Source organism: Pleurodeles waltl, chromosome 12 (assembly GCF_031143425.1).
Source record: "Pleurodeles waltl isolate 20211129_DDA chromosome 12, aPleWal1.hap1.20221129, whole genome shotgun sequence".
Taxonomy (NCBI): domain Eukaryota; kingdom Metazoa; phylum Chordata; class Amphibia; order Caudata; family Salamandridae; genus Pleurodeles; species Pleurodeles waltl.
This window is the reverse complement of record NC_090451.1, coordinates 640,144,113-640,160,256: the sequence shown is the minus strand read 5'-3', so window position 1 is coordinate 640,160,256 and position 16,144 is coordinate 640,144,113. Positions and strand designations below refer to the sequence as shown.

At 43.4% G+C, this 16,144-nt stretch overlaps 1 protein-coding gene across 1 annotated transcript in view; it reads left to right on the top strand.

Moving 5' to 3' along the window:
• INTS3 (integrator complex subunit 3) overlaps positions 1 to 16,144 on the top strand; it is a 383,756-nt gene that overhangs the window by 191,288 nt on the left and 176,324 nt on the right. The window contains exon 13 of the mRNA XM_069218194.1: positions 40 to 131. Within this exon, the coding sequence (XP_069074295.1) occupies positions 40 to 131 (92 nt within the window). The remainder of the gene's footprint in view (positions 1 to 39; positions 132 to 16,144) is intronic.

Here is a 16,144-nt window from a genome sequence, read left to right as displayed (position 1 = left end):
AAAAATAATTCATCTATTTTCTTTTTTTTCCCTCCACAGATTATTCCCAACTTCTTTCCTCCGCTTGAAACCAGTGTCCGTCAAGGGGTGTTCAACTCACTCACTCACATCGTGGAGAAGCGCGTCCTTGCGTAAGCCGTAGATCAGTTTCCCTTTATGCAACATTTACAGCTATACAACCCCCTAATGGAGAAGTTATTATATTGCTACTGGATCACTTGGCATTCCGTACCCAAACACGGCTTCTGTATTATTTTTACCTAGATACCCACGTTCTTTTATGTTAACAAATATGACACATTTTTCAGTTGGTATGTTATATTGAAACTGTGTGGTAGTGAAACGCACAGAGAGATGTTGTGGTGCAACCTCCTTTATTCATGTTGCAACGTGCATTGAATCCGAGTAGGTACATCAGGTCTGCAGTCTGAGTGTGATCGCAGTAATTGATCAAAGTAAGCTCCTTTTTTCGGTTTTAATTATGGTGAGTTCTTTCTTTCACTCAACATGAGTGTAAACTCCTTCTATAGTCATTATGAACTTGTTACCCTACTCGGCCAGTCTGCACCAGCGAAGAAAGTTCTTTACCTTTGAGCATTTCCTGCTCCCCTTCCCTCTTCCTTTAGGGCAGAGGTCTTCAATCTGGGGGTGGCGACCCCCAGGGGGGGCGTGGAGTCCTGGAAAGGGGGTCCTGCATTCCCCCAGCCGATCCTTAAAATGCCTCAGTTGAACTTTAATTTGAGTCTCCTGTGCTGCGAAAGCCTCACAGACAGCTAAGGAGACCTTCATCACAGGGTGTCTGCTTCCTGAATGAAATGCAAATGTGCTCTAAGAACTAATCTGCAAATGTATAGGGTGCTTGGGAACAGCTTTAAATGATCGAATCACTCAAAGCTTTGTGAGGACAAACATTTATTCTTTTAGAGGGGTAATGCAGAGTTAACAACTGTGCTGTGAAGTGCACACTTTTAATTGTAATTGTATGTTCGATGGCATCTGTCGCTGTAGATACACATGGTATGCATGAGCTCGCCATCTGGTGTTGGGTCGGAGTGTTACAAGTTGTTTTTCTTCGAAGAAGTGTTTTCGAGTCACGGGACCGAGTGACTCCACCTTCTGTGCTCATTGCGCATGGGCGTCGACTCCATCTTCGATTGTTTTCTTTCCGCCATCGGGTTCGGACGTGTTCATGTCGCTCCGAGTTTCGGAACGGAAAGATAGCTGAAGACGGAAGATTTTCGACGGTATCGTTGCGATCCGGTTACAGATAGACACATACGACGACGCGTTGAACATCGAAGCGCTTCGGTGCCCTTCGGGGTAGATTTCGGCACCCCGTCGGGGCCTAGTCGGCCCGACCGCGTGGAGGACAACGCCGATGGATCGGACCCCGTTTCGATTCTGCCCCGAATGCCACAACAAATATCCTTATACGGACCTGCACTCGGTCTGTAATCTGTGCCTGTCACCCGAGCACAGTGAAGAATCCTGCGAGGCCTGTCGGGCGTTCCGGTCCCGAAAAACTCTGCGCGACCGTCGAGCGAGAAGACTGCAGATGGCGTCCACGCCAAAAGAGCGTCGACAGTTCGAGACAGAAGAAGAACAGGAGGAATCCTTTTCCATCCAGGATTCAGACTCCGACGAGCTACACTCTACAAGAACTGTGAGTAAGACGTCGAGATCAAACCCTAAAAAAGGAAAGAAGGCCCAGGGGACGCCACTGCCAACCGGCCATGGCTCCACCCAAATTCTCGGTGACCAACAATCGGCACCGAAAAAGGCCCATTCAGTGTCGAGATCGTCCGACTTCGGTCGAGACACCGACACGCAGCCTCCTCGGGACCGAGAGAGTGCTAAACAGAAGCATCGACACCGAGAGTTCGGTGTCGACACCGATCGACGCCGAGACAGTGGCGCCGAAGACCATAGAGGCCAAGAATTTTCGGCACAGAAAAAGAGGAAGGTTACCTCGGAGCCGAAAAAACAATCGACAGGGCTTTCGGAGCCGAAAAAAGCGACATCAGACCCTGTTTCTGGCTCCTATACCGAAGAGCATTCTATGTCTTCTCAAATGAAGTAACATAGATTTGAACAAGAACTGCAATCCACTGACGTGGATCACACGCAAAAGCGTATCTTTATTCAGCAGGGGACTGGGAAGATCAGTACCCTTCCACCTGTCAAACGAAAGAGAACGCTTCAGTTTACTCCTCAGCAACAAACAACACAAAAGGTAACACCTCCTCCCTCGCCTCCACCTGTAACTCCGGCTTCGCCAACTTACACCCCGTCACATTCGCCAGCTCACACCGCCATGAGCCACGACGACCAAGATCAGGATGCGTGGGACTTGTACGACGCACCAGTGTCTGATAACAGCCCAGACACATACCCAACTAGGCCATCACCACCGGAAGACAGCACAGCCTACTCACAAGTGGTGGCTAGAGCAGCTCTATTCCATAATGTGGAACTACACTCGGAACAAGTCGAGGATGATTTTTTATTTAACACCCTCTCCTCAACCCACAGCTCCTACCAAAGCCTGCCGATGCTCCCAGGCATGCTACGCCATGCAAAGGACATTTTTAAGGAGCCAGTTAAAAGTAGGGCAGTGACGCCTAGGGTGGACAAAAAGTATAAGGCGCCTCCTACGGACCCTGTCTTCATCACCTCTCAGCTGCCACCAGACTCTGTGGTGGTAGGGGCTGCCAGAAAACGGGCAAACTCGCACACTTCTGGGGATGCACCTCCCCCAGATAAAGAAAGTAGGAAGTTCGATGCAGCCGGGAAGAGGGTTGCTGTCCAAGCAGCAAACCAGTGGCGCATCGCAAATTCACAAGCGCTGCTAGCGCGATACGACAGAGCCCACTGGGATGAGATGCAGCATCTCATTGAACATCTCCCAAAAGATCTGCAAAAAAGAGCAAAACAGGTTGTTGAGGAGGGTCAAAACATTTCCAACAATCAAATACGCTCCTCCATGGATGCAGCAGACACGGCCGCAAGAACCATTAATACGTCGGTTACCATCCGTAGGCACGCATGGCTCAGAACGTCTGGATTCAAGCCAGAAATTCAGCAGGCAGTGCTTAACATGCCAGTAAACGAGAAACTTCTGTTCGGTCCGGAGGTCGACACAGCTATAGAAAAGCTCAAGAAGGACACTGACACTGCCAAGGCCATGGGCGCACTCTACTCCCCGCAGAGCAGAGGATCTTATAACACCTTCCGCAAAACACCTTTTAGAGGAGGGTTTCGGGGTCAGGCCACACAAGCTAGCACCTCACAGTCCGCACCGCCCACCTACCAGGGACAGTACAGAGGAGGTTTTCGGGGCCAGTATAGAGGGGGGCAATTTCCTAGGAATAGAGGAAGATTTCAAAGCCCCAAAACCACTACCAACAAGCAGTGACTCACACGTCACTCACCCCTCCCACACAACACCAGTGGGGGGGAGGATACATCAATATTACGAAGCATGGGACAAAATAACTACAGATACATGGGTCCTAGCAATTATCCAACATGGTTATTGCATAGAATTCATGCAATTCCCTCCAGACATACCACCAAAATCACAAAATTTATCAAAATACCATTCACAACTTCTAGAGATAGAAGTTCAAGCACTACTGCAAAAAAATGCAATAGAATTAGTACCAAGCACACAAATAAACACAGGAGTTTATTCACTGTACTTCTTGATACCAAAAAAGGACGAAACACTGAGACCAATTCTAGACCTCAGGGTAGTAAACACATTCATCAAATCAGACCACTTTCACATGGTCACACTACAAGAAGTGTTACCATTGCTCAGAAAACACGACTACATGACAACCCTAGACCTCAAGGACGCATATTTCCATATACCAATCCATCAATCACACAGGAAATATCTAAGGTTTGTATTCAAAGGAATACATTACCAATTCAAAGTATTGCCTTTTGGTTTAACAACCGCTCCAAGAGTATTCACAAAGTGCCTAGCAGTAGTCGCTGCACACATCAGAAGGCAGCAAATACATGTGTTCCCGTATCTAGACGACTGGCTAATCAAAACCAGTTCGCTCACACAATGCTCAAACCACACAAATCAAGTCATACAAACCCTCTACAATTTAGGGTTCACCGTCAACTTTGCAAAATCAAACATTCTGCCAAGCAAAGTACAGCAATATCTAGGAGCCATAATAGACACGACAAAAGGAGTAGCAACGCCAACTCCACAAAGGATCCACAATTTCAACAGGGTCATTCAACACATGTCTCCAAACCAAACAATACAAGCAAGAACAATACTACAGCTCCTAGGCATGATGTCCTCATGCATAGCCATTGTCCCAAACGCAAGACTGCACATGAGGCCCTTACAACAGTGCCTAGCCTCACAGTGGTCTCAAGCACAGGGTCACCTTCTAGATCTGGTGTTGCTAGACCGCCAAACTTACCTATCGCTTCTATGGTGGAACAGTATAAATTTAAACATAGGGCGGCCTTTCCAAGACCCAGTGCCACAGTACGTAATAACAACAGATGCTTCCATGACAGGGTGGGGAGCACATCTCAATCAACACAACATAAGAGGACAATGGAACATACATCAAACAAAACTGCATATAAATCATCTAGAATTATTAGCAGTTTTTCAAGCACTAAAAGCTTTCCAACCAATCATAACCCACAAATACATCCTTGTCAAAACAGACAACATGACAACGATGTATTATCTAAACAAACAAGGAGGAACACATTCAACGCAGTTAAGCTTGTTAGCTCAAAAAATATGGAAGTGGGCAATCCACCATCAAATTGGTCTAATAGCACAGTTTATTCCGGGGATCCAGAATCAGCTGGCAGACAATCTCTCTCGAGATCACCAGCAAGTCCACGAATGGGAAATCCACCCACAAATTCTGAACACCTACTTCACACTCTGGGGAACACCACAAATAGACTTATTTGCAACAAAAGAGAACGCAAAATGCCAAAACTTCGCGTCCAGATACCCACACAAGCAATCCCAAGGCAATGCCCTATGGATGAACTGGTCAGGAATATTTGCTTACGCTTTTCCTCCTCTCCCTCTCCTTCCTTACCTAGTAAACAAATTGAGTCAAAACAAACTCAAACTCATTTTAATAGCACCAACGTGGGCAAGACAACCCTGGTACACAACACTGCTAGATCTGTCTGTAGTACCACACATCAAACTGCCCAACAAACCAGATCTGTTAACGCAACACAACCAACAGATCAGACACCCGGACCCAGCATCGCTGAATCTAGCAATCTGGCTCCTGAAATCCTAGAATTCGGACACTTACAACTTAGCCAAGAGTGTATGGAAGTCATAAAGCAGGCCAGAAGGCCATCCACTAGACACTGCTACGCAAGTAAGTGGAAAAGATTTGTTTGTTACTGCCATCATAATCAGATACAACCACTAGAGGCAACTCCAAAACATATAGTAGATTACTTGCTCCATTTACAAAAAGCAAAGCTAGCCTTCTCTTCTATTAAAATACACCTTGCAGCAATATCTGCATACCTGCAAACTACATATTCAACTTCCTTGTATAGGATACCAGTTATCAAAGCATTCATAGAAGGGCTTAAAAGAATTATACCACCAAGAACACCACCTGTTCCTTCATGGAACCTAAACGTGGTTCTAACAAGACTCATGGGCCCACCCTTCGAACCCATGCACTCTTGCGGAATACAATTCCTCACCTGGAAAGTTGCCTTTCTCATCGCCATTACATCTCTAAGAAGAGTAAGTGAAATTCAAGCGTTCACAACACAAGAGCCTTTTATACAAATACATAAAAATAAGGTCGTCCTACGACCTAATCCAAAATTTTTACCAAAAGTTATTTCTCCATTCCATCTAAATCAAACGGTAGAATTACCAGTATTCTTCCCACAGCCAGATTCTGTGGCTGAAAGAGCACTACATACATTAGATGTCAAAAGAGCATTAATGTACTACATTGACAGAACGAAGAACATCAGAAAAACTAAACAGCTATTTATTGCATTCCAAAAACCTCATGCAGGTAACCCAATATCAAAACAAGGTATAGCCAGATGGATAGTTAAATGCATCCAAATCTGCTACCTTAAAGCAAAAAGACAACTGCCCATTACTCCCAGGGCACATTCAACAAGGAAAAAAGGTGCTTCAATGGCCTTTTTAGGAAACATCCCAATGCAAGAAATATGTAAGGCAGCCACTTGGTCTACGCCTCACACATTCACCAAACACTACTGTATAGATGTGCTATCCGCACAACAAGCTACAGTAGGTCAAGCTGTATTAAGAACTCTATTTCAGACAACTTCTACTCCTACAGGCTAAACCACCGCTTATGGGGAACTAACTGCTTACTAGTCTATGCATACCATGTGTATCTACAGCGACAGATGCCATCGAACTGAAAATGTCACTTACCCAGTGTACATCTGTTCGTGGCATCAGTCGCTGAGATTCACATGGACCCACCCACCTCCCCGGAAGCCTGTAGCAGTTCAGAAGTTACCTTCAATTTTGTACATTTGTATATATATTACTTAATCCTTTAATAGGTACATACTTACATTTTTCATTGCGCGGGCACTATTACTATAGTACAACTCCTACCTCACCCTCTGCGGGGAAAACAATCGAAGATGGAGTCGACGCCCATGCGCAATGAGCACAGAAGGTGGAGTCACTCGGTCCCGTGACTCGAAAACACTTCTTCGAAGAAAAACAACTTGTAACACTCCGACCCAACACCAGATGGCGAGCTCATGCATACCATGTGAATCTCAGCGACTGATGCCACGAACAGATGTACACTGGGTAAGTGACATTTTCATTCTACAGCATTGCCACAGTGCTTTCTTCACCTGGAGGTGTTTAAGGGACAGCTATTTAAAAAAAAAGAAGAAAAAAAAATGTATTACATATGCTCTGATATTACTTAAATCTACATTTTTGAAGCACAGTTTTATCTCAAACCTTGTTGTAGTGGCCTATCTTATACTGTGTGTAATGCAAGTATAAAATAACACCTTACATATTCACAGTGCTTTCTGTCACAGGCTGTGACCTCATGGCACTAAAAATACACAAGTCACTATTCTCAACTGCACTAACCAAGATTTAGTTCTGTCGCTCTCTGGTTACACACAGACCTCTGCAGTGAATTAATTGAGGTTTCATAATGCACTACAGTGCATTTCCCAATGAGTAACCACTTTCTTTTATTTATTTTTCATTTAAGCTGGCTGTTACTTTCTATGTAGCTACCTGACGGTGAAAGACTTTAAAAAACATAGAGAATATTTTAGGCTTATTTATGAGAGGCTCGCGCTGCTGGAGCATCATTTCTTTTTACACTCCAGTGGCACAAGCCTCTCAGTCATACCTATTAGATGACGCGAAGCCACCCTGAGTGGCTTTGAATTGCCTTGTAAGTCAAAGCAGTGCAAGCCGCTGCATTGCCTTACTTTGCGTGAAGGTGTTCCATGGGCGTTGTGGTGGGTGTTCCCTTGCAACACAGATGGATTTTGACGCTGCCCCAGATTGACAAAATCACATAAACTGGAGCAGTGCCAAAACCTTACGCCTCCCCAGAGCAGGCGTAATGAGGAGAAATGTTTTAATTTCTCCTTGTTTTTTTCTCTTTCCATGTGTGTTTCATTCTGCTGCACATATAGAAAGAGGTACAGTGCCTCTCTGGATTGTTTTTGTGCAGGAAGGTACTCCTTCCTGCACAAATACAATCCTGCCTATGTTGACACTAGGTAACAATTGTGCGCCAGCGCAGGGGGAAAAGACAGAAATGCACTGTATTTCATAAATACGTTTGATTCCTGCCCTTTTGTATTGGCGTGGGGCAGTGTAGCAAGAAGACTTGTGGCGCTGCCCCAAGTCAATTCCTCATCAATGAGGACCCATGTTTTTAGCCACACCCTTGACCACGCCCCCACAGTCATTGACCTTTGGTTTGCTAAACACTGTTTAATATTATTTCCCCACAGTAAAAATGATTTGCTGTGGGAAATGGGGCCGTCTATTATTGTTGATGATGAGTACTAGGTTCTAGAAATGTTTTATCAGGAGGGGGTCCTTACACCTAAAATTTTTTGAAAAGGGAGTCCCGCCATCAAAAAGGTTGAAGACCTCTGCTTTAGGGCCAGAGCTTAACCCGAGGCTGCTTGCTGTGTCTCTTCAGTCGCGGTCCTAGCATACCGGCTGGCTGCTCCTCACTGAGACCAGGCCATAGCCTGTTCTACTGCTCCACGAAGTTCAGGCAGATTTTAGCACAGCCCGTTGCTCCTTTTGCTCTTCATTTCAGGCCAGAGCATATTCTGATGCTCCTCTCTCTTGTGAGGTGGCGGTAAAGCATATCCTGTTGCTCCGACCTCTGTTTTTGATTAGAGCTCATCATTCTGCTTCCCTGTAGACCCTAAGCATGCCTAGCCTCCTGTTGTCGCACCTCCTCTTCAGTTACTGACCTAGGTTATCCAGCTCAAGGCCAGGGCGCATCCTACTGCTCCTGTGTTTTCAGGGAGGTTCTGGGCACACCCTGCTCCTCTTCAGCCATCGTAAGCATTTTATGTGGCTCCCCTCTAAAAACAGACATGGCACGTTCTGCTGCTCCGGGTCCTCAGCCGAAGTTTAGCATATCCCGCTCTTCAGAGATGGTTAGAGGATACCCTGCTCCTTTCCTTTTTACAATTAGCAGACCTGGTTACGCCACCTTGTAGTGCACACCACTTACTTAGCTTAGTTTCTCCAGGTCATCTCTTTTCGTGGTCCGTAAAAAATGTATTTTGTCTTTGTTTTAATTATAACAGATAAACACAGAACCCTACCCAATGACTAGTGGAAAGGCGAACTAATCCCTTTGCTGTCCCCCCCTCTCCACCCCGCTTTTGGAGGAAAAGCTCTTTACTTTGAGTAGAATACGTTCCTCACCCTTTTATAGTATTTAGAAGTGAAATGAATGCTCTCTCTCCCCCTTCACCTACATGGTATACCTTACTATATTCTACATTTTTTTCTATGCAGTCAGTAGCCACCTCCTTCATCAGCTGGATTCTATATGACCAGATGGGAAGGTGCACACTCTGGACTGGATATGTATTGATTTTGTAGCCCAATAAGTTTGGACCCTATCTGTGTGTTCAGTTTGGACCCAGTATTGTCCAGCCCTCCCATCTGTACAGTTCGGATGGAGTGTACATTGTCCTTACAAGCTCGCTGGTAGGGCTGAAAGGAAGGGTCCTCACTCCTTCTGACATTAAGATAAATGAGCCCGTCCTAATGTATTAGCTCCTGCTTTCTCTGCAGACGGCTGATAAGGATCTCCCCCTTTTTTGCTATTCTGTAGGGATGCCAGCATCTTTATTCATCACGGACTGGTTGTGTCTGTGTATTTACATAATGCAATGTCTTTCGGTTCAGAAGTGCTTCTCTGGGTTGTATATCTTAATGAAATCCTTCAAACAATAAACTACTTACACGACGAGGGCATTGAAAAGCAAGACACGTGTAATTAACAGCCACAGCTCCCTCGTCTCTAGAGAGCGCTTGCTCTCTCTCTGCTCTTCAACATGGCCATCGCATGCAGAGCACAAATTATAACAAAAAAAAAAGTGGGGGGACTAACAGGCAGTATGCAGGTGATCTCATGAGATGTGACATCATAGCGCATGTCAGTCATCGCATGTAGCATCACAGGAAGTGACCTCACAAGAGTTGGAAACCAATATATTGTGGGTCAAGGTGTGCCAACGAAAAGGAGCTGAGTGGCAAATTAATGAAAAGCAGTTTGACATTGAGTACCAGATTTACAAAGATTTCGTGCAGTGCAGCAGTGAAGTTGCTGTGTTGCTTGAAAGGAAGGAAGGGAGCAGAGCAGCACCTTATCTTCAAAGATATGGCGCGGTTCACTCCACATGTGGCTGCCTCGTGCCAACGAAGGAAGCCTTGCCCTATGGTGCAAGAGTGTCTGCATTGTGGTCAGGATAGTTGTGCAGGAAGGTATACCTTCCTGCACAAAACTATCCTTTGAGGCTGTTCCCTCTTTGTATATTTTCTGCACAATGCTGCTCGCGTGCAAAGAGGAAATAACGAGGAGAAATAAATATATTGCTCCTCGTTAAGTCTGCCTCAGATAGGCACATCATTTTGGCCAAAACCCATGTTAGCAAGTCTTTGTAAATATGGGTTTACATCAAAATAAATGGGTGGATGCACAGAAACTCCTGTGTAATGCCTAAGCCGACACTAGTTTATGCAAGGCAGCATCTTTAAAAATCTAGGCCTAAATTTATACATTTGTTAAAAAAAAAAAAAACTCTGCTACAATTAAATTGACAGCAGGGGGAAATGTCAAAAATCTGTTCTGGCTTAATTGGTTGGAAAGGCTGCATATGCTGGAGAGATCTTTGTGTGCCCAGTAAATCTCAGGGAATAAAAATAATGGTAAGATAACAACGGTGGTTAATGCATTTGCTTGAGAGATCTATGTTTTGTTGAGTAACAGTTTTCACTCAAAGTAGTATAGAGGGTTAACGTGTCTCCAACAATGCACATGGTGTACCATGAAGATGACAGATGTTTATTTTATGTAGATTGGTAAGTGTGTAACTGCTATTAAACGAGATTCTTTTGTTACTTGTAGTTCATAAATTACAATCCTTCAAATATAGCACAATGAGATAGAACGGAAGTGATTCTCCTGTACATGTTATTTGGCTCAAGCAAAGTTGCAATTCTCTTCCATAAAAGTCCATCTTGCCCATATGGCACCTTCCAGAAAGGGTTCTGGTAAAGTATCTTTTTTTTTTCTTTTTTTTTTTGAATTAGTCATAAATGTTTTTGAAGGCTTAAGAAAATATGTTTTCCTGTAATCACTCCCTCACCTCCCTCGAGCTCACTTCGTTTCTGTTGATATTAATGGGTCCAACATTTGTATGTATTCACAAGATTTTACTTTAGTATCTTTTGGAAGGCCGCCCTTCTAGTGGGTTTTACTTCAGATGTAGGGTTATTGAGTGATGTGAACCCATCTTATTTCCTCACCAAAGTGGTATCGGTATTTCATTTTAGAAAATTCATTCCTCTGAGTTTTCTCTTACAGTTCTTCTCAAGCTCCACAGCATTAATTAAACTCACTGAATATAGAAGGAGCTCAGGACGTCTGTCTAGACAAGACAAGCATTATGCAATTATAACTAGTATTTTATCACCTATTTTCATATTTGCTAAGATGTGGTCACTTCAAAAAGATCCATCTCTTGTTTTGATTGTATTTGGATGTCACTGTGCAGTTCATTGTCAGGTAAATCCCTGCCACGAAAACCGACAGACCATTCAACTAAAGTAAAAGTCGCTAAAATAGGTTGAGTGAGAAACATTCTTCCATCTGACATAAGTAAGGTGGCCACTTTGAAAGCAATTTACAGAATGAAAAAGATGACTGTAGTGTTTGTCTTACTACTCTAAATAATCTTCTTGGTTGACTCTGCATTCAGTCACTTCAGTCTCCAGTACGAAACGCAAGTTTTATGACATTTTTACCGTGTTATTCTATTCTAACATTTATGACCAATAATAAAAAAACATTGTGTGGAAGAAATGGTTACTTGTAATCCTGGATTCTGCTTAATAGGTGTCTTCTTTCACCCTCCTCTCCAACTTCATTTCTTAGACTTCCCATTAAAAAAAAGTTTGACTTTTTACCTATCGCCATTTTTGCTTCAAAAGGAACTGACACTGAGACAACTGTCAGTACAAACCATTATGGATAGTGAAAGCCCCTGAAGTCCTACAACAAAAGGCACGTTTTAAAACTATTATATTGAAAGCCTATCGGGCAGCGCTTTTACTCATTAATTATGTAGACGGCAGTTTGCGTTACCGGTCCTGAAATGTAGTTTTGAGAAGTGGTGTTTTGATGCTGCATACAGTCTGAAATTTAGAAAACCTTACTTTTGATAGGCTTCCTTTCTATCCATTTATGGATACAACTGAAGAGTTCCAGGTTCCCTGCACACAATGGGGAATTATTATATTATTTATGACTTTAATGAAGATCCGTATGATGCAGAACCAGGACTTCTACCAGTTATACTACCTCCAAAATATTGAGGTTCTGGGCCAGCAGATTACTTAAAATCCAGACGAAAACAGTGACCTTCATATGAGAAAATAAAAACTGGCAGGTGTATCACTCATCCTGCTGAGCAAAGCTCTTTTGGGAAGAAGTGTTACGAGTCAAGGCAAACTTGCCAGAGACTCTTTTTTTTAAACAGGTGCTATGGCTGCACCCTACCATCAATCCCAAAAACTGTTCACACTAACACAGATATTGATAATTTCTATCATACAATTATTTATTACACAAGATTCTTCATATGAGTAAAATGAATTGTAAAAATGTATAGACAACCGGAAAGTAATGTATCCAAAAGTGCAAAGTTGAATACACTTAATCCTTTTTCATCACACATCCTCAATCAGTCTACTTCCTAAACATTTTATAAGTAGTCGATTAACAACATATTTATATTTTTTTAGCTTGTTGAGTCACGTAGAGCTCCTGCACAACCCTTTCATGCAGTCCGGCCTGAAGTCAGAACTCCATACTTCAACATCTCCTCAGCAGCTGACCTATCTGTGTAACTCTATCTCCAACACTGCTATCTTAAATACTTTTTTGTATGCGGTGATGGGAGGGGCAAGAAGGAGTTAACTGACAGTGATCAAGCCTTTACTGTAGGTCATAGCAAATGTGATGCCTGGAGTTCTATTGTTGAGTTATGTGAGAAATTCTGTAAGTTCTTCTGATGTACTTCTTCATTCCAAAATACATAAATAATGTATCTTTTCAGTTTTATAGTATGAGTTTGTAATCGGTTTGCTGTCCATATCCATCCATTTTCAAATTAGGCCATAAACAAGTTCACTGTTTCTGGGGCAAAGCAACAGACTATGGCTACTCCTTTTGTTTGGTAATAGAAGTCATCTTTGAAAGAAATATAACTGCTGTTAATAAGCTTCAGTTGGCACTTAAGCCCTTATTCAATTTAAGCTACTAAACGCTAACCTAGATTTGTGAATTAGGAATGTTGATCAGAGTGCATCCTGCACATTATTTCTAAAATTCCAGTCCTGCCAGGAGGACTGGTTCTGGAGGGCTTTGAGATATTACCATAAAGGCATTAGATTTGGTACTTGATCCTACCATTTACAGGTTTCATGTTTAAGAATAAAATTAATAGAGAAGGTTGTTGCATACCAGCATGCAGGACTAGAGGGACCTTTGTTTTCTTGCCCTGCCAGCCTCTAATTTCCCACATTTGAGAGAAAAATATTATTTTGCTGCCTCGTCCCCAATCTTGAACAGAACAATCAGCAACACTAGTATATACAAAGTCAGACTGAAATGGAATACTAAATGTTTTTCTAAAAGGTAGAATTGTAGAAATACTTTGCTAAAAATACAATTGCCTTGCCCTCAAATTAAATGGCCTTATAGCGTTTTTATTCTATGACCAAAGAAGGGAGGTCTTTATTTACATCCCAGCAATTCTGGAAAACATTTCCACAAGGTGCCTTAGTAAGGGTATTTGTACACCTCAGAACCTCACCACGGGGAAAGATTTATTTTGTGGTGTAGAATCTAGGTTTGGTGACCTTTGCAGATAATGTTCCCAAAATGAAGGTTATTGCGTGAGCCATAAAATGTTGGTAACTTTGCTATGTACTGATTGAAGGTGTACCCCCAACAACGTCTATAGCAGCACTGCCATTTAAAGACAGTACTAGAAGTTATGATATATTATGATCACCTTATAAAATGGATAACTGCTGAAGCAATATTGTGAAGATTATATGTTGCCTTACAAATCAATAATGTCAATTATGTGAAATATCACATAGATAGACCCTCTTGTCTTGCAGTTACTATTTTGATAATAAGACTGCGTTTTTAGGGCAGCAGCACCATTGAGTGTGAGATCTGAGTCAGCCCCACACCGCTTTGGGACCTGTTGGCCTAACTCCTGGCTAGCCCGCTGTGCCCCACCCAGTTCTGGAAAGGAGAAGGTGATTTGTGGCAACCTAAATCTGACACTCTGACTCCTCAGGGAAGTCATGGAAACAGATGATACACCTTTCACTCAGTGACTCACAAATGCCAAGGCAGGACACACGATGCAAACTGGATTTCAGTGGATTTATTGAAGCTATTATATCCTAGTATAAAAAGCTTAAGCTGCGATGAGGCAGATGAAACATAATACAGTAATCATCATTACAACTAATACAAAGAAGATAAACGACTCCACCATTTTGTGTGATTCTAGAAAGCTTAGAGATTCCTGCCTAAACCCTACTCCTAGATCTGAGAGAATATTAGTTGTAACTCTTTTGCCTGTCCTGATCCAAGGGAATAACCCCGACCCCATATCGCAATAGGATGGCAAGGGTCGCCCTGTTGTCTGGATGGAAAACCTCTCGGGAAGCTGAAGAGTCAGCGCCAGGATCAACAAAGCTGTCTGTAATATATTTTGTGTCCTAGGATGGTCATGACCGGAATGCCCTCTACCCTTCTTAGGCCTATGTGTAGTTTATATAATAACCTGTGCAGAGTTCTAAGAACAGGCCTGACGTACTGATGTGCCTTAAATATAGGGACTTGTCTCCTGGACTGGCAATACAAAGTTAGCATATCACGTAACATACACAAAAGCCTTGAGCAGGGCACAGAGTGCACGATTTACAAATGGCAGATAAAATGTGCAGTACAAAAAACTCTGTCTTCTTAGAAAGAGGAGAAGCAGCTGATTAAAATATAAGCACAACGAGATAAAAGCTGGGGTGCTAAAAACATGAAAATGAATAAAATGTGTCTAGTTGTAAAGGGCACAGGCTACAGGCCTAATGCTAAAATAAGAGTGCCCAACCTAGGTGCAAAAGAAGACATACAACACTGTCTGTAATCAGTCGCATGATGCTTAAAATTTGGTATGCAAATACCTGTATGAATTTGAACATTTAGGACAGTGTGTAATTTATTAAGGTATTTTTCGATTGTTAGCAGTGCAGTGGTTATGCGTCATAGCATTAAAAGATATTCACTACTTTTATGAGTGTGAGGGAAAGAATGCTTCCATTTTCTTACGATAATGGCATTACTCCTAGTCCTACTCCCTCGCCTTCCTTTTAACCAATGAGGCCTCCCGCCTCCCCTCTAGACCCTCCCTTCCCCTTTCAAAACCCCCCCCCACCCTTATCCCCTCCTGTACAAAAACCAAGCCCAAGCTGCAACTCGGACAGTCCGTACCGGGAGGGTGGGAGGGAACGGAAAAGGAAGGCGAGGGAGTAGGACTAGGAGTAATGCCATTATCGTAAGAAAATGGAAGCATTACCTCCCGTCCCTCCCTCGCCTTCCTTTTAACCAATGAGACATAGCAAGAAAACACACAGGAGACGGACATCGAGTTGCAAGACCTTTATTTAATATCCTGCACCAAGAACATCCCAAACATTATCTCATAGAGGATAAGACCCGGTGACCTAACACCGACTCCAAACTACCCAAGTCCGACAGCCTATAATGACGCACAAACGTCGAAGGAGAAGCCCAAGTGGCGGCCCTGCAAATTTCCACCACGGAAGTCCCCTGAAGCTCCGCCACCGTAGCCGCCATGCCTCTGGTAGATCTCCCCTGAATCCCTTGAGGAGGAACCACCTCTTTCAAGGAATAGGCCAACAGAATTAAAGATCGAACCCACCGACTCAAGGAAGCCGTGGAAGGTTTCTCACCTTTGCGAGCCGGACCAAAATTAACAAACAGTGAATCCCCTTTACGAAAAGGAGCCACCACCCGCAGATACTCCAACAAAACCCTGCGCACATCCAACGAATGCAAACGGACCTCCTCCCTTGAGGAGGGATTCGGACAAAATGAAGGAAGGATGACCTCCTGCCGGGAATGGAACGAAGAATTGACTTTTGGAATAAAGGAAGGTACCGGAACCAGAACCACCCGATCGTGAAAAATCTTACAAAAAGGAAAGGAACAAGCCAATGCCCCCAATTCCCCCAACCGACGAGCCGAAGTAATGGCTA